The 23,346-nt window shown below is 40.2% G+C and overlaps 3 protein-coding genes across 3 annotated transcripts; all 3 read right to left on the reverse strand.

The window, feature by feature from the left end:
• Positions 1-4,269: 4,269 nt before the first annotated feature.
• On the reverse strand, positions 4,270-7,972 carry LOC137260140 (uncharacterized). The gene is made up of 3 exons (XM_067797839.1): positions 7,888-7,972; positions 5,349-5,505; positions 4,270-4,485 (listed from the first exon to the last, which is right to left on the reverse strand). Exons 1-3 carry the CDS (start codon positions 7,925-7,927, stop codon positions 4,392-4,394), a joined length of 291 nt encoding a protein of 96 aa, XP_067653940.1. The 5' UTR covers positions 7,928-7,972; the 3' UTR covers positions 4,270-4,391.
• A 3,481-nt stretch (positions 7,973-11,453) lies between these two features.
• LOC137260216 (uncharacterized) lies at positions 11,454-14,863 on the reverse strand. The gene is made up of 3 exons (XM_067797912.1): positions 14,796-14,863; positions 13,782-13,938; positions 11,454-11,667 (listed from the first exon to the last, which is right to left on the reverse strand). The coding sequence occupies exons 1-3, from the start codon at positions 14,833-14,835 to the stop codon at positions 11,574-11,576; spliced, it is 291 nt and encodes a 96-aa protein (XP_067654013.1). The 5' UTR covers positions 14,836-14,863; the 3' UTR covers positions 11,454-11,573.
• Positions 14,864-18,201: 3,338 nt separating this feature from the next.
• Positions 18,202-20,528, reverse strand: LOC137260171 (uncharacterized). Its single transcript, XM_067797866.1, has 3 exons — positions 20,452-20,528; positions 19,359-19,515; positions 18,202-18,398 (listed from the first exon to the last, which is right to left on the reverse strand). The coding sequence occupies exons 1-3, from the start codon at positions 20,489-20,491 to the stop codon at positions 18,305-18,307; spliced, it is 291 nt and encodes a 96-aa protein (XP_067653967.1). The 5' UTR covers positions 20,492-20,528; the 3' UTR covers positions 18,202-18,304.
• Between the last annotated feature and the right edge of the window lie 2,818 nt (positions 20,529-23,346).

Genomic DNA, 23,346 nt, shown 5'->3' on the forward strand with positions numbered 1-23,346 from the left:
CTTGAAGAGATATCGCCGGCAGAATTCGGTAGCAGATGCCCCTTATAGTGGGCGACCTCCAGCGACCACTGCGATTTCTACATCCGGGTACATCACCCGCGTCATCGAACAGCTACGCCGACCAGTACCACTCGACAAATACCCGGATTGAGGAGGCTTTCTGCACAGACCGTCAAAATAGGTTGAGAGAGGCTGGTTTACGTGCCAGAAGATCTTATCTCTGTCTTGTGCTAAGACAATAACATCGCAGACATAGAGTTGCACCAGCGTTCAGGCCTGGAACCTACCGAATTGGCGTAGAATGTGGTTCAGAGATGAATCACAATTTCTACTGGAACTACGCGATGGAAGACTGCGGGTGTACAGAAGTCCACGTGAACGTTTCGCCGACGCTTGCTTTCCCCAGGTGGGCAGATTCGGCCGAGGAGTGTTATGATGTAGGGGGAAATCACCTGCCGTAGGAGAAGTGATCTGGTAATGATCCAGGGCAACCTAACAGCTCAACGGTACTGTGACGAAACCCTACGCCAACATGTCCTTCCGATCATTGATCGTCAGAGGGAGTTGTTTCAACAGGAAAATACCAAGTCCCACACAGCACGTCACACAAGAGACTTCCTCCAGAACCACAACATCAATGTGCTCCCCTGGCCCTCCAGATCACCCGACTCAAATCCGATCGAACATCTACGGGATGCCCTGGAGAGACGGGAGCGACGCCTTAACCCTCAAACACTTCAGCAACTCACACTAGAATCAACTATAGGTACAATGGGCTTTGATTGGGCAACACGAGGTTCTAAGACTTATTCGTTCGATGACGAGGCGATGCGGTGCAGTTCTGGATGCCCACGGCGGTCACACCAGATACTGACTTCAGCGCCACCACACGTCTCCATGTGACATTCAAACTGATTTTTCTCGACTTGGTGTCAAAGAAGGATATGTCTGCATTCCTTGTGTGCAATCTCGCTGTATTTCATTGACTCATAAAGCCTACAATATGTTTCAAAAATAACCTAAAACTACAGCTGAAATTCATACATGTGCGTTCCTTATTTGGACAGTATATTTGAATATTACTTATGATTCCGAAAATATTTCGCCTTAATTATAATTTCTTAAAAGACTTTAAGATATATTCTTCTCTAATTTCTTCCATTAGGCACCGCGTTTAAACGATCAGTTAGAACACTATTTCTTCATTGATATACTGAACAGTAACGCTAACGCTACTCTACTTTCACGAGATTTCGTTTGGTTGATGTATATGTGTCTGATTTAATGGAAAATAACTAAAACGTTCCAAACATTAACCCGAAACGAATATAACTAACTATCCTTACTTCAGGTCAAGGAATATCTTATTACAAAACGTAAAGTTTTGAAGAGTTTTACGCGTCGCAGAAATCGTATACGGCGATTATATACGGTTATATTTCTTGTACGAAATTCTCGGCAAGAGCCATCAACGTTCTTGCCACTAACTCTACATTAATCCGTCCCTTTACAAGACCCTTAGTCTTCCTGTAAGGGCCCTTACGGACGGTGGTGTAGCCTGGTGGTACACTCATATTAGTCATTATTGGGAAGCGTTCAGGTCCCGGGGTGGAATAGGCCTTCAGCAACCCATGCTTGCCATAAAAGGCGACTATGCTTGTCGTAAGAGGCGACTAGCGGGAGCGGGTAGTCAGGCTCGCTGACTTGGTTGACACATGTCATCGGTTCCCAATTGCGCAGATCGATGCTCATGTCGTTGATCACTGGATTGTTTGGTCCAGACTCGGTTATTTACAGACCGCCGCCATATAGCTGGAATATTGCTGAGTTCGGAGTGAACCTAAATTCACTCACTCACTCACTCACTCAGTCGTTATTGGAGTAGGTCAGTGGTGTAGCCAAGTGATTAAAGCATTTTCTCGACAAGCCCAATACCCGAGTTCGATTCCCCAAATGGGCATGATTTGTGAGGTCAATTTTCGGTGTCCTCCGACGTGATCCTGCTGGAATATTGCTGAAACCGGCGTAAAACCAACCTCACTCACCAAAAGGACCCTAAAAAGCATCTGGAGGTTCTCTGGACCCTCAGGTTCAGGTTTCTACATCGGTCTCTTACGTACAGCTAGAGCAATACACGGTGATGCAATCCAAAATTGAACTCAAACATTATATCCAGTTGAGAATCAAACCCGAACCCAAGGGGAAATATTTTACCATAGACTCCCCAACAGTTGGGCAATATCAATGTACTAAATGCAGAAAGCCCATGATAAGTGAAATACATGCCACGTTGAATTATTCATGAAATGTCTCGTTGTATTGTGATTGTTTTTATGAGGCATTTGTTTGTATTATTAACGTGTAAATTGTTTATGAAGTTATGCAGGAAATTTGCCAAATGTGTCAGTAATTGCAGTAATCACAGCGAAGTGAAGAATGAAACCTAATAGGGTCTATCATCCCCCCATCTCGACATTGCCACTAGACATATCGCTGGTTCGTTCTCCGAACACGCAGTTTTTCGAGTACTTGAGTAATAAATCACTTCATTAAGGACATTATTATTCTACATCCAAACATTTATAACAACCATGAAACAGTTTCATGCAGTGGACAGATCTGAGTCATCCCTGACTGACCCATAGTAAAACGCATCAAACACGCGATGTCTGTGCATGTTGAACCGCAGCATGACATGTCAGGGGCTACACTGTTCAACAGTCGTAAGTAAATGCCGACACAAACAGCGCTCTCGCACAAGAAAAGTGGAGTGGATTTCTTATTCACCTAAGAAATCTCACCATTGGGGATCAGTTTAAAATCTTTTTGCAATATGAGAGCTTAGCTATATGTATATAGCTATACCCCGAGCGGTAGTATAAAAGGAGAAGGTCTCTACTTATATTGTAAATAGTAGACTTCTGACATTTGTCACTGCTTGTTTTCAGGGGGTTTTACTTACTTACTTACTTACTTACTTACATTAGGTTAATGGTACTTATGCATGCTTAGATACACGTTTCCTAATCGCAAACATTTGTTACGTCAGTTGTGTGCGAGGGATGTATAGGAGACAACTCGTGACGGAATGTGGATTCATGGATTCTTTTATTGTTTTCCTCTTGAACGAGTTCTTTCTTTTCAAAAGTTTAGCAGTGGTTAAGTTCCTGTAGTTTTAACGTATAAATTTTATCATAAGGCAGTTAAGTCATTCATTCCATTTGCATGTCTCACTTTGTCCTTGAATAAAGTCGTTTGATGTCTTGAGTGTTAAAGGCCTTTGAACGTTCAAGTCTTTATGCCGTGCCGTGCCGTGCCGTGCCGTGCCGTGCCGTGCCGTGCCGTGCCGTGCCGTGCCGTGCCGTGCCGTGCCGTGCCGTGCCGTGCCGTGCCGTGCCGTGCCGTGCCGTGCCGTGCCGTGCCGGGCCGTGCCGTGCCGTGCCGGGCCGGGTCGGGCTGGTAATGAACATCTATCCAAAGGAAGGAAACTGTACGACGGATACTCAGAAGAATAATCTTAAATCCACATGCGTTTGTTTTGTATTCCCACGAAAATTCATTTGGAGTGATACTCATGGTGTCCGTCATTGGTTTCCCCCGCTCAGCATGCGATAATATTCAGAACATCAAAATATATAGCTACAATATCTGACTGCGACATACAACAACATACACTCGATAAAACCAAACTGAACGACGCTTACGCGCAACTGGGTGAGTTTAGTTTTACGCCGCTTTTAGCAATATCATAGCTGGGGGACACCAAAAATGGTCTCCATACATTGTACCCAGGTAGGGAATCGAACCCGGATCTTCAGCTAGACCAGCGGACGTTTTAACCATTAGGCTACCCATCTGAAGCCAATTCGCATTGCCCAACACATGATGTTTATTGATATTGTAACCAAACAAGTAAGCCAAAGGGTTTTACTGTCTGCACTCGTATACATCGAGTACGGGTACAGCAGTGAAGTGTCATCAGCTGGCCGTTTCAGTTGGTTTTCATGGTAGCATCTGGAGCTGCTCATATGTGACGTCATTCTAACTTTACGTCACAATATGATTTGAATGACGTCACAGCTGCGGATGACACACACACACAAAAAAAACAAGTGTTTGCGATGTTTCTACGTGTCAATACACAGTGAATAGTCAGTCTTGCAGTTTCCGGGAATCAAATACCATTTGATCATGTTTTTCAACCAATCAGATTACAGAACACGACGACTTTTGGATTCCAGTGTATAACAAACCAAAAAGACAGGTAAATACAATCTATACAATTTATTAGAAATATTTCACTAATTACACTTTTGTCAAGGAAAGTATTTGTACAAAAGACAATATTAACTTTAGTCAATATTGTGAGGATACAGGGGATCATTTCCGATCTATTTGTCGCGATACACCAAATCATGGCATTCCACCCACTGCTTGTCAACAAAGAACATGGGGATACAGGCATGGTTTGGACAGGCATCGAATCTGAAAACAAACAGCATTTGTGGTTAGAAGTAATAAAACAAATGATTCAGTAAGATTAGTGTGTCCAGCAAACCCGATTTGCTTTGCTTCTTGTTTTACGCCGCACTCAGCAGTATCAGGCGACGATCTGTGAAACATCAAGCATGGCCAGACAACTCCGTGATCAACAGCTACGTATCGATCTATGCATTTGGGTGAGTGAGTGAGTTTAGTTTTACGCCGCATTCAGCAATATTCCAAATATAAATCTGCGGTCTGGTAATAATCAAGACTGGACCAGACAATCCAGTGACCAACAGCATGAGCATCGATGTGCATAACTGGGAACCGATGACATGTGTCAGTCAAATTAACCTGTCTGATCACTTGGTTAAGTCTTACGACAAGCATGGCTTACTAAAGACTCCTACCCGGATCTTCACGGGTCTTAATTGAAAAAAGTCAGCAAACTTATCCTTTGTAAAGCATTTAGATAGACAATATGCTCTTAGGATTCGCCCCCGCAAACCCAGTCAGGGAAGCACACATGTGTACTTTAGTCCTGAAACGATGCATTAAACTATTTGTGAAGTGCAGGTGTTGAGTCTCCGATAACAATTAATCGACGGTAGAACCGAGATTGATTCATCGATAGTATTTGTGACTATCGATAGTTTAGTATTTGTCTTCCGTTGAACTATACATTCATTTGGGAGATGATTTCAAATGAGACAATTCAAGGAGAAAAATTAAAACTATCTTGGAATAGAATTGCAATCCTTGGGCGCAACAGACAGTCGCTACCGTAATCATATGTGGCAATGGACTATCGCTATGGCAATGGTTGTCTATCCTTGAATAGTCGCCCACCCTAATCTACTTACTTGCACACGGCCTCAGGGATGTCGGCACAAGGCTGATCAGCAAATATGTCGCACGGGTCCCAGGCACAGAAGCTCATGTAGCCGAATGATTCTTCCTGTGGGGGACAGACAAAGTCCTCATCCCGCCGGGCGACCTTGCCCACCTCCCTGCTTAGAGCTGGCGAAATAAACAGACTGACGATAACATCGCATGTTGTATGAACTGTTCTAATAAAAGTTCAATGGTTGGGGAATAGTAAGATGAACGTGGACTGTCAATGACTAGTTGTTATTTCAGTGAGGTACAGTAAGCGAGTTTTGTTTTATGCCACTGTTCTCAATGTTTTAGCCATAGTGGGTGAGTATAGTTTTGAACCGCTTTTGGCAACAGCCCAGCAATATCACAGTGGGGAGAGACCAGAAAACGGCTTTACAGGTTGTACCCATATGGGAATAGCAAATTCTAGGACTGGTATATACATTTCGCTGATTCCAGACAGACAGACAAACAGACAAACAGACAAACAGACAGACAGACAGACAGATAAATAGCAAGTTCGATAATTAAATATGAAAACTAACCCATCAAGCCACCAATATCCACGACATTGATCTTGTCAAATCATAGGTATTGAACTGCTAAGATTCATATTGACACTGAACAAACAGATCGCGTTGATGTGTGAAACACAAACATGATCAGTTAAACATGCCTTGTACGTTTTTCAGTAATCCATTCATAAAGAACTGTCTTCTATGTTCGCCCACAATGGAGGGTGATGGAGCCAGCTAATTCACTTGGCTGGTCTCTCTAAATGCCAAATGCAAACATCATCAGTTAAACCTGCCTTGTACTTTTTTTCAGTAATCCATTCATAAAGAACTCTCTTCTATATTCGCCCACAATGGAGGTTGATCGAGACTAATTCACTTGGCGGCTCCCTCTTAATGCCAAATACAACTTCCTAACCCTGATTACATATCACCCTTGATATTTACCAGATATATACAACTGTCAGCGCAATGCATGATGTGAACTTGTTATGTACAAGTTAATTACAAGCACGAGGTTAATTAACTCGCATATTAATATCGGGTAGTGTTAATCTTTCACTAACAATATTCTCACTGATTACGCATGTTAACAATGGTTAGTTGTAGACCTGCTTAGAGCAAATACGAAACAACAAATATGAAACAAACAAATATGAGACACATTCATGTGGTTCCCTGTTGCTCGCCATCAGATTTGACCGAACTGCGTGGCATGGATCCCGAATGCTGACAATTTCAGAATCAAATTACTTTCAGATGAAACTTCACCACACTGAAATCAATACATGAAAATGTTTCCCTCACTATTTGTACTCCAAGTACATTTGATAAAGTTGACCCGTGAAGATCCGGGATAGAACAGATCTTTAGCAATGCATGCTTGCCATAAAAGGCGACACTGGTTGTCGTAAGAGGCTAACGGGATCGACTGGTCAGGTTCGCTAACTTGGTAGACCATGGCATCGGTTCCCAATTATGCAGATTGTTGCTCATGTTGTTGATCACTGGATTCACACAAACACACACACACACACACACACACACACACACACACACACACACACACACACACACACACACACACACACACACACATATATATAAGTTCGGATATACGAGGTCTGACTCGTATACATACATACATATATATATATATATATATATATATATATATATACATACATACATACATACATACATACATACATACATACATACATACATACATACATACATACATACATACATACATACATACATACATACATACATACATACATACATACATATATATTTATATATATTTATTTGCGTTTAAGCTAGCTTTCGCGCTAAAATAATGGTACGAATCAAAATGAATGTGTACTTGAGCATAATGCATCTCAATTGAGAAAATCCGAATTGACATTGACAAATATGATTCACTTTATGGCTACGAACATGGATCATGAAAAGCAATACTGAAGCCAACAACTTTCCTCCCTCTTTTGGGGATGTTCCAGCTTCAATATAGACAAAGGAACTTGCTTGACAATGTTTGAACTTATTTCAGCGTTTATGTAAGAAATTCGAAACATTGAGTAAGTTTTCAGTAAGATTTCAGCCATACCGTGACGTGAACAATTTACAAATTTATTCAATTGGACGATTAAAACCTGTTGTCGTAAAACTATCAGAATATAGAGATATTAAGCTAATATCGGCATGATAGCATAAAACAAAGTCATTAAGTGGAGCATTCAACAATACAGTGTGAAACCGCGCCGCAGATCACCAGCATCTGAGGACTGATTAACACCCTAGAGACGGTACTTTTCCCTTCTACACTGACTAGAGATAGACTTAAATCATGGTCTCAGCTGATGGCGATTTGGAAGCAAGTTAGCACACACAAAAATCAACGATTAAAATTCGGAGAAAGAAAAATACCTTGACGATAGTTCATGTAAGTTCATTTCTTTATGGGGAGGCATGGAGAATGCGAAATGCGAACAAATGAACTTACCAGTTCCGACTACGACAAGGAGAATGCACAGGACCTTCATTTTTCTCAACGTCAGAGACCGCTCGCAATCAAAACCAGAAATATCTACTACGACCCAACTTTGAAACAAGTGGGAATTTATACACCTCAGAAAACGCCAACTAGCGTCCAAAGCCCACAACAAATTACAAATTTTAATCCAATTAAGATTCATTAGCGGTGTTAATTGCAATGGGATTAGAAGTCACGTCGATTGCAACACGAATCTGGGCATTTTTATCACTGGGCGGTCGACCATCTGTGACGATGGACAAGTCGGGAATTGCATTAGCTTCCGAGGCGTGAGTTTCCATAAAGAGGTTTCTTAGCTACTGCTATATTTACCAAAATGTCAACAGCAAATTATTACGTAGGACTTATTTCTACTTGGAGATAAAATGCGTTTGGCATTGGCACGAGATATTTGTTTGAACTTTCCGGAGTAATTGGTTAAATTTATTGGAGCAAAGTTCTTTGTTTTGCTTTCGAGGGTAATTTCTCTTTCGTTTTAAGTCATTTATAATCAGTGGGAATCAAATGTCGAATTTAACCATGAGCGGTTACGACACATTAATGCAAATAATGGTTATAAGTGCTTCAATTTAATTCCCGTTGTGAAATTAACTTGACGGATATTACAATTAATGTGGTGGTCTAGTGGGTAAGTTATTCAAAATGCATAATTCGTAAATTTGTAGCTAAAATGAAAGGGTCACATATATAGTCTAGTGGACAGAACGTCTGATTAGAGAGCACATTGTCTGTTGTTTGAAGACGTTAGAGATGATACACATTGACGTCTTGCCGTTCTTAGTTTCGGGAATAAAACGCGAATGTTTTGAGTATGTGAAATAATGAGTAAACTGTGGCTAGCGGCGTATCCATGTTAATAAGTCAAACGACACTTTACCACATACATGAAGATTTAACATTATAAGTTATTCACTGGTCAAGAGGGGTGCATGGGCTCATGAATCATGTACCCTCGAGGTCCGTTTATGTTCCAAGAGCCCGCAGGGCGAGGGGAACATTAACAAACCTCGAGGGTACATGAGTCCATGGACCCCGAGGGACCAGTGAACAACGTATTTGTTTTACCGCACGCCTTAATTTTAATTTTGAATTTTTAATAACGCTACACTGGTGCCCAAACTTGGAGCTGAGCACGTTCATATGAAAGTTGAGCAAACCGAGTCAAACAGAAGTGCTTTCAGTTCACAGGGGAGTATGAAACAGGACGTCATACCTTGGATGATATCCTTACCTTGCCATCTAGTCTAGTCTTTGCTCATTTGGACAAGGCGTCCGACTTCTGATCAGAAAGTCCGTGTTTCGAATCCTAGCTCTAAAATTTTATAGCCTCTACAAACATACACTACGAAACTTAACAGTGTTCATTTGGGGTACAATTCCCTGTTCTCAATGAAACGTGTATGGTGGCTCGTTTCTATCAACAGGAAGTAATTTGGGTAACAAATAAGCCTTGACAGACACGTTTAATTTACAGTTTTCAAATCCCCAGATTTCGCAGAAATGTGACTGAATTGGGAGATCAAACATCATCTTCGTATACAGGACAAAAATAATTAGGTGTATGTGTAAATTTTGAAATTAAGAATAAGGATCTATCTACTCACTGACATACTCGTAAAATGTCAATCTTAAACATACCAATCTCCAGAATTTGTTTTGTCCAGTATATATCCTGAGCTCATCTTACCGTCTATCATAATCAACCAAAGTGACATGGAACGCGGTTACTTTGACATACGTGGCTTTTAGATACATTCAGAGGAAATGTAAATTTACCAGCTGTTTAAATGTAATATTTTTGCTAGTTTAATTTGGGCCAAATGTGACCACAATCGCTTTCGATACCAGTTTTAGGTGGAACTGAAATATCCTAATTGTTTTACTGTCATGTGACGACAGGTTTGTATATTCTATTTATTTTGTGTTATAATATACACATCTTCCATTTCAGTGTCAAATATGTTATGGCTGAGGTATGGCGGATGTGACGCTAAATATTCACTCACTCACTCACTCACTCACTCACTCCATGTTGTCAATAACTTTAAGTCCCATTTAGCAGCGATGTCATAAAAATGTTGCGAAGAGCATAATCACTGAAATGCGTTACAGTAATTTACATAAACATCTGATTTGTGAAAATGGTCGATAATTAACAGGACCGAGTTCAAAATTATGTCATCAAATGACCAATTTTCTCTGTGCGGGATGTCTACGAGCTATGTTATATAGTAAACAATTGACGTTTCGTGGCAGACTGGGTAGAAGCTGACAGGAGTCCATGCGTGCGAAGATGGTAGTTCCCCAGTCCGCCTTTGGGACCCAGCTTCCTGAACATGTAAAGTCGAGTTGTTATTCGAGTTGTAACATGTTCCGTTTTCCGATTTCGAAACAAATTGTGAAACATTGGCAAATACCTTTCTTTATGAATCTTTCAGGCATTAATATTTCACAGATCTATGTAAGAAAAAAAACAATTAAACAACTAGGTTAATTTATCAGTATTTTCCTGAATTTGGAGTATTTGATTTAGTTGTTCATTTGTTTCTAAGAAAGATGCTTCTGTGATGTTAATAGCTACGGGGTGTCAGTAATTGTGAATCTGTTTCAGCGACTCGGGATAGTCTGGCTTGAACGTTTAAACAATATGTTGGGATGGTGATGGTGATGATGATGATGGTGGTGGTGGTGGTGATGATGATGATGATGTGATGATGATGATGATGAAGAGGAGGAGGAGGTTGGTGTTGATGATTTTCCTCTCTCCATGGAGTGACATTGTATTTTGAATCCTTGGAAAGGGCAGCGCCGTGAAGCTTACCTTTTAAGTAGTTGTTCAATGTCTAGTGCTTACAACGTGCCATAAAACCAAAGAACAGGTCCTTCGTTGGTATTGGGAGACAAATATATCACAAACACCGATATGTTGAACCTGGAGGGGTTGGTGGGGTAGCCCAGTAGATAAAAGCGTTCGCTCGTCACGCCAAAGACCCGGGTTCGATTCCCACATGGGAACAATGAGTGAAGCCCATTTCTGGCGATGTTGCTGGATTATTGCTAGAAGCGGCTTGAAACTAAACTCAATCATTCACTTGAACTTTGGTGTGACGAACTTTCCACTGCCTCCAAGGAAAACCAGTATCCCTTGGTACTGCTTATTTACCAATCATTTTGCGGTTGTGTCGAAGTCCATATAACTTCAAGCAATAAGTTAAGTCCCTTCAACTTCGACACAGCAGCATTGTACTATGGCGCTAAATGATGTTAGTGGTGTAAAGTATATAAATAAATCATTGAGAGAATGAGTGAGTGTGTTTAGTTCAACAATATTCCAAAACGATAGGGCGGCGGCATATATATAATCCAGTCTGGACCAGACAATCCAGTGAAAGTAACTGTCTAATCCGCCCAAACACATCCATGGTCGAATCTTGCATCTATCCATGTGCTGGAAATACTAGAAATATCGATTAGGTGGTGATGTTAATCCACAAATACGACACAGACAAAACGAAAACAATATATACACTTTATTAGAAATATGATATAAATTACACGCATGGAAAAGTATGTACACAACACTAAGAATATATCAGTCTTTGTAATATGTTTGAAATAGAGATGATCTGTTGAGCTCAGTACTCTCTATATACGAGATCTTTACATTCCACCCACTGCTTGTCCACGAAGAACATGGGGATACAATTATGGTTGGGGCACACGTCGAATCTGAAACAAATACATTCTGATTTAAAAAGAGGATGAAGCTTACTTATTCAATGTTAAACAAATACCGTCAGTACAGAGATTTAGACCCATGAAGACCCGGGGTAGAACTGGTCTTCATCAACAATAAAAGGCGACTGCGTGATGGTCCCGGGGTAGAATAAACCTTCAGCAACCCATGCTTGCCATAAAAGGCGACTATGCTTGTCGTAAGAGGCGACTAACGGGATCGGGTGGTCAGGCTTGCTGACTTGGTTGACACATATCATGAGATGATTCAGCCTTAAAGAAAACTACGATTCACAAAGTTATAGACCCATGAATTATCTGGATTATATTTGTTATTCAGCAGCCCATGGTTATCTTAGGAGACCACTAGTTGAGTGGCCGACACATGTCATCGTAAAACAATTATAGAAATCGATGCCTATAATACTGATCACTGGATTGTCTGGTCCAGACTCGAATATTTACAGACCAACGCCATATAGATGGAATATTGCAGATTGCGTGTTTAACAACCACCCACCCAACCACCCAACCACCCACCCAACCACCCAACCAACCAACCAACCAACCAACCAACCAACCAACCAACCAACCAATCAACCAACCAAACGATTAACAAATAAAACCAACCAACCAACACTGAGATTTCAATGTTCAATGTCGGTCTGCATGCTAGAATTAGATAACTGAGTAAGTGTGAAACTTATAGCAGTTTTATATTTAGAACTAATTTGTGAAACATTTTGAATAATAATACAAAGGCAACAATATTTTTTCACGAATCAAGCAACAACTAACTTACAACACTCCCAAATGTGGGTAATTAGGATTAAACCTGCAGGATTTAATGCGCCACGTACAAGGTCACAAGTGAACGGAGTCAGCGAGAGAATATTTGGTTTGGTGCCAGCAGCATTGTGGGACTTACGCATTATCGTCCTGTATGACTTGTACTAGAATAAAGTCAAACAGAATGACGATCTAGGATGCTAACCTTGGATTTGTCTGTAATTCTGTACAGTGGAATCTGCCTATTGCGAACTTGTCTGGAACCGACTCATTTGTCCGGATTGTAAAGAAGTCCGGATTAGACGAATTTTGTCCTTTACCGTTGACACTAGTCGGCTTATCTATCGGTTACACTTTCGTCTTATACCGTAGGAAAAGTCATCATATCCCTTCGCGTAAACAAACAATGGAAGACAATTTTGTCAGTAGAGACCTAAAATTTGCATCACCGTGTTTTCTGTTTAACAGATCTAGAAAACTGAGCCTTAGTCAAATTTTAAAGATGCAGAAATATTAAAAACGATGTTTACATGTAAATAAAAGCGCCAAAACCCTTTCATATAAAAAATCCATTGCACAATTCCGATTGTAACATAACATGTGTATATTGCTAAAATAAGGCATCTGCCATCATTTTCGTCATCCGTGCGTCAAAACTTGGAAATATCAGAGAGATGTGTATCATAAAACGATTTGAAAATTTCAGTGATTCTTCGAAAGTTGTAATCCTGATCAAACAAATTTGAAAGAGAGATGAATGGCAACTTTAAAACATTCTTAAAAAGATCGTGCTGGATCAAACCTGAAATGTTGTAAAGACTGAGGAAACAGAATTTCATGGATGGTTTTGGTTCATCTCGGAATTATTGCTATTTCAGATTTCTTTATAGTATATTGTGTTTATATTTTCTTTATCAGAAGTCTCGAAATATATTAAGCTTATCTGAATTTTAAGCTTATCTTGACCTCTGTTGGACGAAGCGATCTTCGGTCTACGACTGTTGTGGGCCAGTGTTAAAGTGTGTTATGTTTGTTGTATCACGCCGCACTAAGGAATATCCCTACTATATAGCTGCGGTATGCAGACCATTGAATCTGGACACGACAGTCCAGTGCCCAACACCATGAGCATCAATCTACGCAACATGTGGCAAACAGGTCAGCAGGCCTGACCACCCGATCCCGCTAGTCGCCTAATTCTAACCCGGATCTTCATAGGTACTATGTCACAAAGAGTCTAATATCAGCTGTGTGTTGGTCAGTCGGTCAGCATGACTCCGATCTCACACAAACATGCGGCAGGAAATGCAAATACTTACTTGCAGACGGCACCAGGAACGTCCGCGCAAGGTTCGTCCGCAAATATCTCGCAAGGATCCCAGACGCAGAAGCTCATGTAGGTGAAGGCTTTTGCCAGTGGGGGACAGACATAGTCCTCATTCCGTCGGGCTACCCTGCCCACCTCCCTGCCCACGGCTGGCGAGAAAAATAACCACTTTAAAATCTCATATTCTGTTGTACAAACAACATGTCCAGGTAAGACGTACTGTATAAAGGGCAAGTGTGCTGAATTCTTTCAATCAAGACCCGTGAAGGTCAGGGTTAGAACTGATCATCGGTAACCCATGCATGTCATAAGAGGCGACTAACAGGATCGGGCAGTAAGGCTTGCTGACCTGGTTGACACATGTCATCGTATCCTAATTAGGTAGATCGCCGGTCACTGGATCACTTGATTATTTGATTCAGACTCGAATATTTACTGACCACCGAAATATAGCTGGAATATTGCTGAATGCGGCCTAAAACTACACTCACTCACTTATTTTAGTAAAAATTTGAATAATTTTGGGAGTTTATTGAAGTTTGTGGAAATCGAACACAGTTACTCTGTGTATCCACATTGCTTCCACTGTCAGCTCAGATTTTCCCAGCTGAGTGTAATATTGATAATGATCCTGTTGTAAGTAACATAATAGCTGATCAAGTGGTTTAACTCATTGACTTACAGATATCCATCGCGATAACAGATATATCACTGTGCAGGGATCGGTATGGATTAATGCCGCTTTTAGCAATATTCCAACTGTATCAGGGAGGGAACACCAAACTGAATCCATGTAGGAATCGAAAAGCGAGGTGTAACAAGCGAATGCTTCAACCACAGGGCTACGCTAACGCCTAAACTATCTAAAGAAGTGTTTGAAGTTGCCATGAAAAATGAAAAGGTTTACACCAGAAACTATCTTGTCTACGATATGAAACATGAGAAAAGTTCATTTGGATGGGAAGGCGTGGAAATGTACAACACAATACAAGGAAACCGAACTCACCAGCTCCGACTACGACAAGGAGAATACACAGGACCTTCATTATTAAGTGTTCGTCAGATCTTCGCAACAGCAACACAAGCAATAACCAGTTTGGTTACCTCGGAATATATACACATTGAAGCAACGCCAACTAGCGTCTGATGCCCACATCCAATTAGAACTTTCAACCCATTACTGATATAATTGCGTCGATCAGAATACAAATCACATGTGATCACCGGGAGGTCAAGCATCAGGGATGGTTGATATTGACAGATTATAAGATACGTCGCAGCAGGTAGCTGTTGTTCCGCGTTGGTTACATTGACCTAACCTGAAAAATAAACGGTGACGACATGTTTGAACATGTCTGAATAATATTAACAACACAGAAATATTAATAATAATAATAAAATTGATGATAAAATAGAACATCATCATCATCATCATCATGGTCTAATCACCATCGTCGTCGTTGTCATTTTCGTCGTCGTAGTCATTGTCACCATCGTCGACGTTGTCATCATCATCATCATCATCATCATCATCATCATCATCATCATCCCAATCATTACCATTATTATGTCATCATCAATGATAGAAATAAAAAAATCTTTATGGCAAAAATTATATATCGTTTTACTATTTGGTTTGTTTCATATGTAAATGGATATGAAACTTTTTCTCTCTTTTTATAGCTCTCACTTTTTATAGCTCTCACAACCTTTTGCAACTTCTCCGATAATTTAAATGTTTGTGTGTAGGGATCATATGTCTGTGCTGCAATAATGAAACTGCAAATGATGTCATTCTTTGCTGTCATTTGTTCGGAGCGTGCATTGCAATACTTCTCACGGTTTGTTCTTTCAGCTTGATGATAGATTAAATATAATATACTCTTTAAAAAAAGTAGGGGATCTTCACTTTTTTATTTACTATTAACAATATTTAGGTGATTTATCGGAGTCAGTCAATGTTAATATGATATTATTGAGTTTTGAGAGTGCATCACCGTCTGCACCTCCTTACAACCATAGTAATTTGGAATGAAGTCGCTTTTGAAAGATGATTGGTGTATGGCATGTAATTCGCATGTATACGATTTTTATTTTAAAACGACTAGAAACAAACACTTACAAATGTGTTCCAAAATGAGTGTCAAAATAATGTTCTAAGTGATTTATGGACCTTCTTGAAAAAAAACCCCGTCAAATTCAAGAATGGGACCCTATGCACGTGGATGGGGCTAGTGTGTTGTGCACGTGGATATCATGCGTTGTGAAAGTTCAGGATCCCCTACTTTTTTGGAAGAGTGTATATTGTGTGGTACTGTTTGCAGTGTCTGTATATTGCTAATGTATGGAAAATTCAGTGTTACAGATAGCTCGATAAAGTTTATGAATTTCCGAATTCAGGCTTTTATTGGTTGTCCGACCTCGTGCTAATCCAGATGTTTTGCGCCGCTTGTAGCAATATTCCAGCAACATGGACAGCAACTCAACAGTCAGGACCAGACAATTCAGTGATCAAAAACATGATCATCGATGTACGCAACCGGAAAACGTAGGCATGTGTCATGTTCTCCGCGGTCAATCAACCAGGATTTTACTCTTTACCTGACGCTGAGAAATTAGAAATTAAACTCGCCTTTAGTTGTGAACACTTGCTTAAAATATGTGCAAAATACTGCTTTAATATGTTTGTATTGCGTCAAGAATATTTGTGCAAATTTTGTATATTCATATGCTTTTATCATCGTCTATCTATTTAACACATGGTTATTCCATACAGTTTTTAGTATTTACTCTATGATGTACATTTTATGTTTAATATGCCATATCTAATAAACCCATATAGGAGTAACATATATACTTATATCTACATAGAACGTTATGTTTGATAACTATATGTGGTTGGGCGTTAATAAACAATCTGTCTCTCTGTCTATGTCAGCAAGTCTGATCAAACGATTCCGTTAGTCGCCCCTACGACAAGCTTCCTGTAGGACAATTTGGAAACATTCGCACTGGGCAAATCTGTGATATATATACGATATACTAGTATACATGCAACTTCAAGGGGACAAGTAGATGATGCTCCAGTATATTTTCCTTTCCAATAAGTCTTTAGGGAATAAGAATATAGAGAAAGAGTTGTGAATGTTCAATTGTGTCAACTTTGTTTGCGAAATATATTTCTGCGCGTACCGCGGGGGTTTGTCCATATTATACAAACGAAAAAAATGCCATGGGTTTAGTCCATACAAGGCTGATAAGAGAGAGAGAGAGAGAGAGAGAGAGAGAGAGAGAGAGAGAGAGAGAGAGAGAGAGTATGAAGTTTTGATGGGAAGTATGTTAAGTAGGCTACTGGATTGCACCCAGTAGTCTGAAACACAAATCAGAGACCCCTGACCTGCCACACGTTAACAATGGAATGGAATGATCCCCTGTGCAAATGAAAGGTCTGTGAGACCTTTTCATTCACCAGGCTCTAACACTGAAATGCTTCTATAAAATCAAAAACAGTTACTGTTCTCTCTTCTTAAGATGCTCAACTTACCAATTTCACTTCTTAGCCGGTTTATGGACAACGAAGTGAAAACATCATCATAATAAGGGTGTATATCGGTTGCCCAGTATGATTATTTTAACAGTGATTGTCATTATCAATTGAAACGTGTGTTTGTGTCCAATAAAGTTTTGATTTACTGGCCAGAGTTAGTTCTGTCGAGTACTGAACCATGACGTTACAATTCCCAAGAGTCAGCGGGTCTTATTTCCATACAAGCAGAGATTTATACTTAATAGCAAAAGAAACGCGATTTTCGAAAACAAAATGAAATCTCATAAAAGTAAACGTTCGTGTTTATGTATTCTATTTAAAAAGTTGACAGACAGTGTTGTGTTTCTTTTGCTTTTCAGTATAATATATTCCTCAATGTATGTCTGGAAAATGAAAAGTTTGAGAAATATGTAATGGATGTGGGTAGCCCGGTGATGGGGCTTCACAGTGTGACATCTACAGTGGTGGCTTAACTGGACGCGGGACTTCATGTGCCTACATGTTCAAGTGCCCCAACCTCTACGACCACTGAGGGTCCGGGGTAAAATAGACCTTCAGCAACCCATGTTTGCCATAACAGGCGACTGTGCTTGTCGTAAGAGGCGACTAGCGAACTCGTGTGGTCAGGCTCTCTTACTTAGTTGACACATGTCATCGGATCCCAATTGCACAGATCGATGCTCATGTTGTTGGTCACTGGTTTGTCTGGTCCAGACTCGACTATTTACAGACCGCCGCCATATAGCTGGAATGTTGCTGAGAGCGGCATAAAGCTCAACTCACTCACTCAGACAGAACCTCTACAAACAGTTAGGATATCGATGTGAATGAAGGGAGAAAAAGACAAAGACAAAGACAAAGAAAGTAAAACAATATATACACTTTATTAGAAACATGACATAAATTACACAAAACTAAGAATATATCAGTCTTTGTAATATGTTTAAAATAGAGATGATCTGTTGAGCTCAGTACTCTCTATATACGAGATCTTTACATTCCACCCACTGCTTGTCCACGAAGAACATCGGGATACAATTATGGTTGGGGCACACGTCGAATCTGAAACAAATACATTCTGATTTAAAAAAGGATGAAGCATACTTATTCAATGTTAAACAAATACCGTCAGTACAGAGATTTAGACCCATGAAGACCCGGGGTAGAACTGGTCTTCATCAACAATAAAAGGCGACTGCGTGATGGTCCCGGGGTAGAATAGACCTTCAGCAACCCATGCTTGCCATAAAAGGTGACTATGCTTGTCGTAAGAGGCTACTAACGGGATCGGGTGGTCAGGCTTGCTGACTTGGTTGACACATATCATGAGTTCCCAGTTGCACACATCGATGATCGAGCTGTTGATCACTGGATTGTCTGGTCGAGACTCGGTTATTTACAGACCACCGCCATATAACTGAAATAATGCTGAGTGCGGCGTAAACCTAAACTCACTCGCTGACACAAGAATCATGTCAGTCGCTCAACGACGTTATGAGGTCGCAAACGTTTACAACACTTTTATACTCAGAAGTATCATTTTGAACAATAAAAACAAACGTAAACGAAAACAAACGTAATATTTCGTAATCCATCAGCAACTAACGTGTAACACCCCCTAATGTCGACATGTGAGAGGCGACTATCGGGATCGGGTGGTCAAGCTTGCTGACTTGGTGGACACATGTCATCATATCCCAATTGGGTAGACCGATACTCATGCAGCTGTTCACTGTAGAGACTGGTCACTGTGGTAGACGTGATTATTTACCGACCGCGACCATATAGCTGGAATATTGCAAAGTGAGGAGTAAAACAATACTCACTCACTCACTCACTCACTCCGTATGTGGATTAACGGTTCCAAGCGTCCGTCACCTAAGCCCTGTAGGATTTACTTCGCTGATCATATTGCCACCAATGGTCAGATGTTAAAGAGTCTGACATCAGCTTTGTGTTGACCCTGGTCATTTGATCTAACGCAGTCCAACCTCACACATGCACAGGACAGAATATACTTACTTGCAGATGGCGCCAGGAACGTCCGCGCAAGGCTCGTCAGCAAATATCTCGCAAGGATCCCAGGCACAGAAGCTCATGTAGGTGAAGGACGCTTCCTGTGGGGGACAGACATAATCCTCATCCCGTCTGGCCACCTTGCCCACCTCCCTGCCCACGGCTGGCGAGAAACATAAACCACAATAACATCTCATATTCTGTTAACCACATATTTTGTCCAGGTAAGAAGTAATTCATATTGCACAGGTGCAATAAGTCCTTTGAATCGAAATAATTTTGAGGGATTTGCAAAACCCTTTCTGGGCAAATCGAACACAGAATTTGGTTATCTCCACACCAAATCAGTATCTTTCTATCATTGCCCAGTAGAATGGACTGTTTATATTTGAACCACAACAAATGCTTTATTTGAACGAGAGACGTAGGTTATCTAAATGTAGTGATTGTTATATTTAGCTGCTAAACGTTTTAATATGAAAGGAATAAATCTTCCCGCTAATTTCCGTGCCCTTAGTACTCCTTAACTGGCCCGATTGTCAGTGACAAAATATCAGATCGATGGTTTGTCTGGCTCAGACTTGATAATTTACACATTATCACAATAACAGCAACATCAAATTACAGGAATGAGTATGGATGAAATTTCGCAGCTTATAGCAATATTCCAGCAATACCACGGATGAAAATACCAATATATACCCATTTGGGCATAGAACGATACAACCACACGCCCACGACAACGCTCATTTATCTAAAGGAATGTGGAAAGTGACAAGAAAACGTGTCGTGACGTAAGCGTATGTTGTTGCTGTTTTACGCCGTACTCAGATCAATGACGAAGGCCTAATATAAACGCGCCTGAACCAGACAATCCATTGATCAACATGAGTATCAATCCACACAACTGGGATACGATGCCGATGGCCCACAGGGCTACGCTAAGGCTCTAAAATATTTAAAGAAATTGTTAACTTAAATTGAAAATTGAAAGCGCTTACCTCAGAAACGTCTTGTCTGCGACATGAAATATGAGAATGGTTCATGTGGGTGGGAAGGCATGGAAATGTACAACACAATACAAGGAAACCGAACTCACCAACTCCGACTACGACAAGGAGAATACACAGGACCTTCATTGTTAAGCGTTCGTCAGATCTTCGCAACAGCAACCAATGGAATGACCAGTTTGGCAACCTCGGGAGAATTTATACACCTTGGAGTAACGCCAACTAGCGTTGCCCACATCCAATTAGAACTTTCAACCCATTACTGACATAATTGCGTCGTTCAGAATACAACTCAAACGCGATCACCAGGAGGTCAGCTATCAAGGAATGTTCACATTGACAAACCATGAGATATGTAACAACATGTAGCTCTTGTTGCGCGTTGGTTATACTGACCTGACTTGCAAATGAAAAGGTGACGATTTACTTGAGCACATGTGAATGATAACAACAATGATTTAAAGATGATATTACACTTGACAAAAAGGTAGTATTTGAAAAGATGGTAACAGTTTCAAAGGTCATCACGATGAACTAATCGTATAATTGGACTACGAAATAAAGTACACTCTTACAAACCTCAAGAAGCCTTTCTTTAGAAGAACTTGCGTGCATCAATCGGCGACCGGCGACCGGCGACCGGCGTTCTGTGTAACCGAGACAAAGAATTTGTCACCTAATGTCACCTGATAATTAGCCTTGAAACGTCGTGTTAAAAGAATTAAAGAAGTTGTCATCCATAATAGTGTTTTGTATTACCTCACCAACTTCTAAATGCCTTTGAAGAATTTGTTAATCACATGATATTTATATATGTGAGTCAGGAGAAAAGTTAGTCTAAATCTTCAAGGGGCATTTAGAAGTGGAATGCTTTCGAAAATCAAGATTTATGGATGTCAACTTCTTTAGTTTGGAGGAGCAAGCATACATTCCGAAAAGTCGTCTTATTCAAAGTAACGAAGATGACGTCCATACATCTAGCTTTGCATCGTCAAAATCACCAAAATGAGCATGTCTCAAATTATAGCATAAAGTTTTGAATGAATATTTCAAGGTGATTAGTCATCTTGGGAGAAAGAAACCATTTCGACTGAAGGTACTGTCCCCTTCGTTCACACCGAAAACATATCTTCATATGGTTTCGATTTTTTAGAATGTGTGTTTAATGTGATACCTCAATAAAAGTGTAATTCACGTTACTTCATGAAAATGAAGATATAATTAATCTATAAACTATGTGATAGTAAGCCTTATTTACAGTTTTGTATTGGGACAATGCACAGTCACTGAATTTCAGCAGATGATTCTTTAAACTTTTGAAGATTTTTAAGGATGAAATTACATGACCATGAGATAAAAACTGTACACCCAGCATCACCAAAAGGGTTTTAAAAGGAATGGACTAAGCGAATTTGATGCTCTTCCATCTCACATTAAACGCTTGGTGGCTGTTGAAGGACGTCTGTATACTCCACGTGACAATATACTCCACGTGACAATATAACCCACGTGACCTTCTCCCAAAGGAGCATACGTTTTCCCGTTACAACCACCCAGGTTGACAGTTTCATGGGTCTTAAATTATGGCAAGAACTCTTCTAAACGGTAAAAGATTATTATATAGAAACGAGTTCTATCCGTCCTGTCATATTGACCGAAGCATATATCCTAAACTGTTCGTGAAAGCTTTGTGTGCTGGCGATTAGGTGCCTGACTCTGAGGGTGCAGGTTCGAATCCCGGATGGGACTCAACCAAAAAAGGTACGAGAATTTGTACTTTACTAAGAAAGTGAAATCCCAGATATGTAGCTTAACCACACTTGGTACACATGTCAAACATCATCCCTAGATGTGCCTTTGGGGCTTAGACCCAGATATGAATAATATTTTTTGCTGTTTCCAAGGAAAAATAGCACAGGCTGTGACAATGAAAATGTCATCTTGTCCGGAGTAGATCTTCCAAACTATACATAGCAGTTTCATGAAACTTGGTACATGGGTCAAGCATGATGCCTTTTGTGGGTTAGACCCACATATTAGTAACATTTGTTGCTGTTTCCATAATAACAAGTTTGACTTTGACTGAAATTGGTGGTTGTGCTCTTTTCCGGAGCAGAACTTTAACCGTTGACTATTTGTTCACCAAATTTGGCACACAGATTGGTCTGGTGGTGTACTGGTGCCTTTTGGTAGGTTACTAGTAGACATATTCGTGAAGAGTATTTTGCCATTGCGAGGGATATTGATGACTTCTTTTTCTTCTTTTTTTTCATTTAATTGGCTTATCATTCCTGATATTGTACACCAAACAGAACAGGTAATTTGATAACACTTTGGATTAATTTTCACTGTTCTCCTGTACTGTCTGTACTTTCAATAATGAACGAAACGAAGAAACACGTTTGTATCTTGAAATCTCTGTGTAATAGTATAGAAATGTTTCATCGGTAATTGTTCCAAATTTCTTTACCGCTATGGCAGTGTTGCGAATGTTGTTGTTAAGATATAATAAATAAAGTATATGAAATATATTTACAATAAACTTAATTAAAGTAAGTTTCATTTCCAGTTTATGCAAATTTTTATTTACGCTCATTTCAGTAGCACAGATTAAAATGACAGTAATCTTTATTACAAAGTTGCGCTTGTGCTGATTTGAAGTCTCTCCAAACTTGGGCGACACCTGGTTTTGTTGATCGAATCCCATTTTATGCAATCGATTCTTGACAGTTTGGTCGGAAATTCTTCTCAAGCCAGTATAGGGTTTGCTGTCATCAGGGCTGTAAGTAAGGCGATGACGCAAGTCAGAAACCCAAATGTACTAGTCATGGACTGCCGCTTATTGGGCCTTCTTGGGCAGAATTGGTCTGCAGACAACGACCCCAATATTCATATTCATCACCACCACCAACATCATCATCATCATCATCATCATCATCATTTCTTTAAGTGGCATCCTTTGCTTGATATCGGTGTTGGAATCT

This window comes from Haliotis asinina, chromosome 13 (genome assembly GCF_037392515.1).
Source record: "Haliotis asinina isolate JCU_RB_2024 chromosome 13, JCU_Hal_asi_v2, whole genome shotgun sequence".
Classification (NCBI taxonomy): domain Eukaryota; kingdom Metazoa; phylum Mollusca; class Gastropoda; order Lepetellida; family Haliotidae; genus Haliotis; species Haliotis asinina.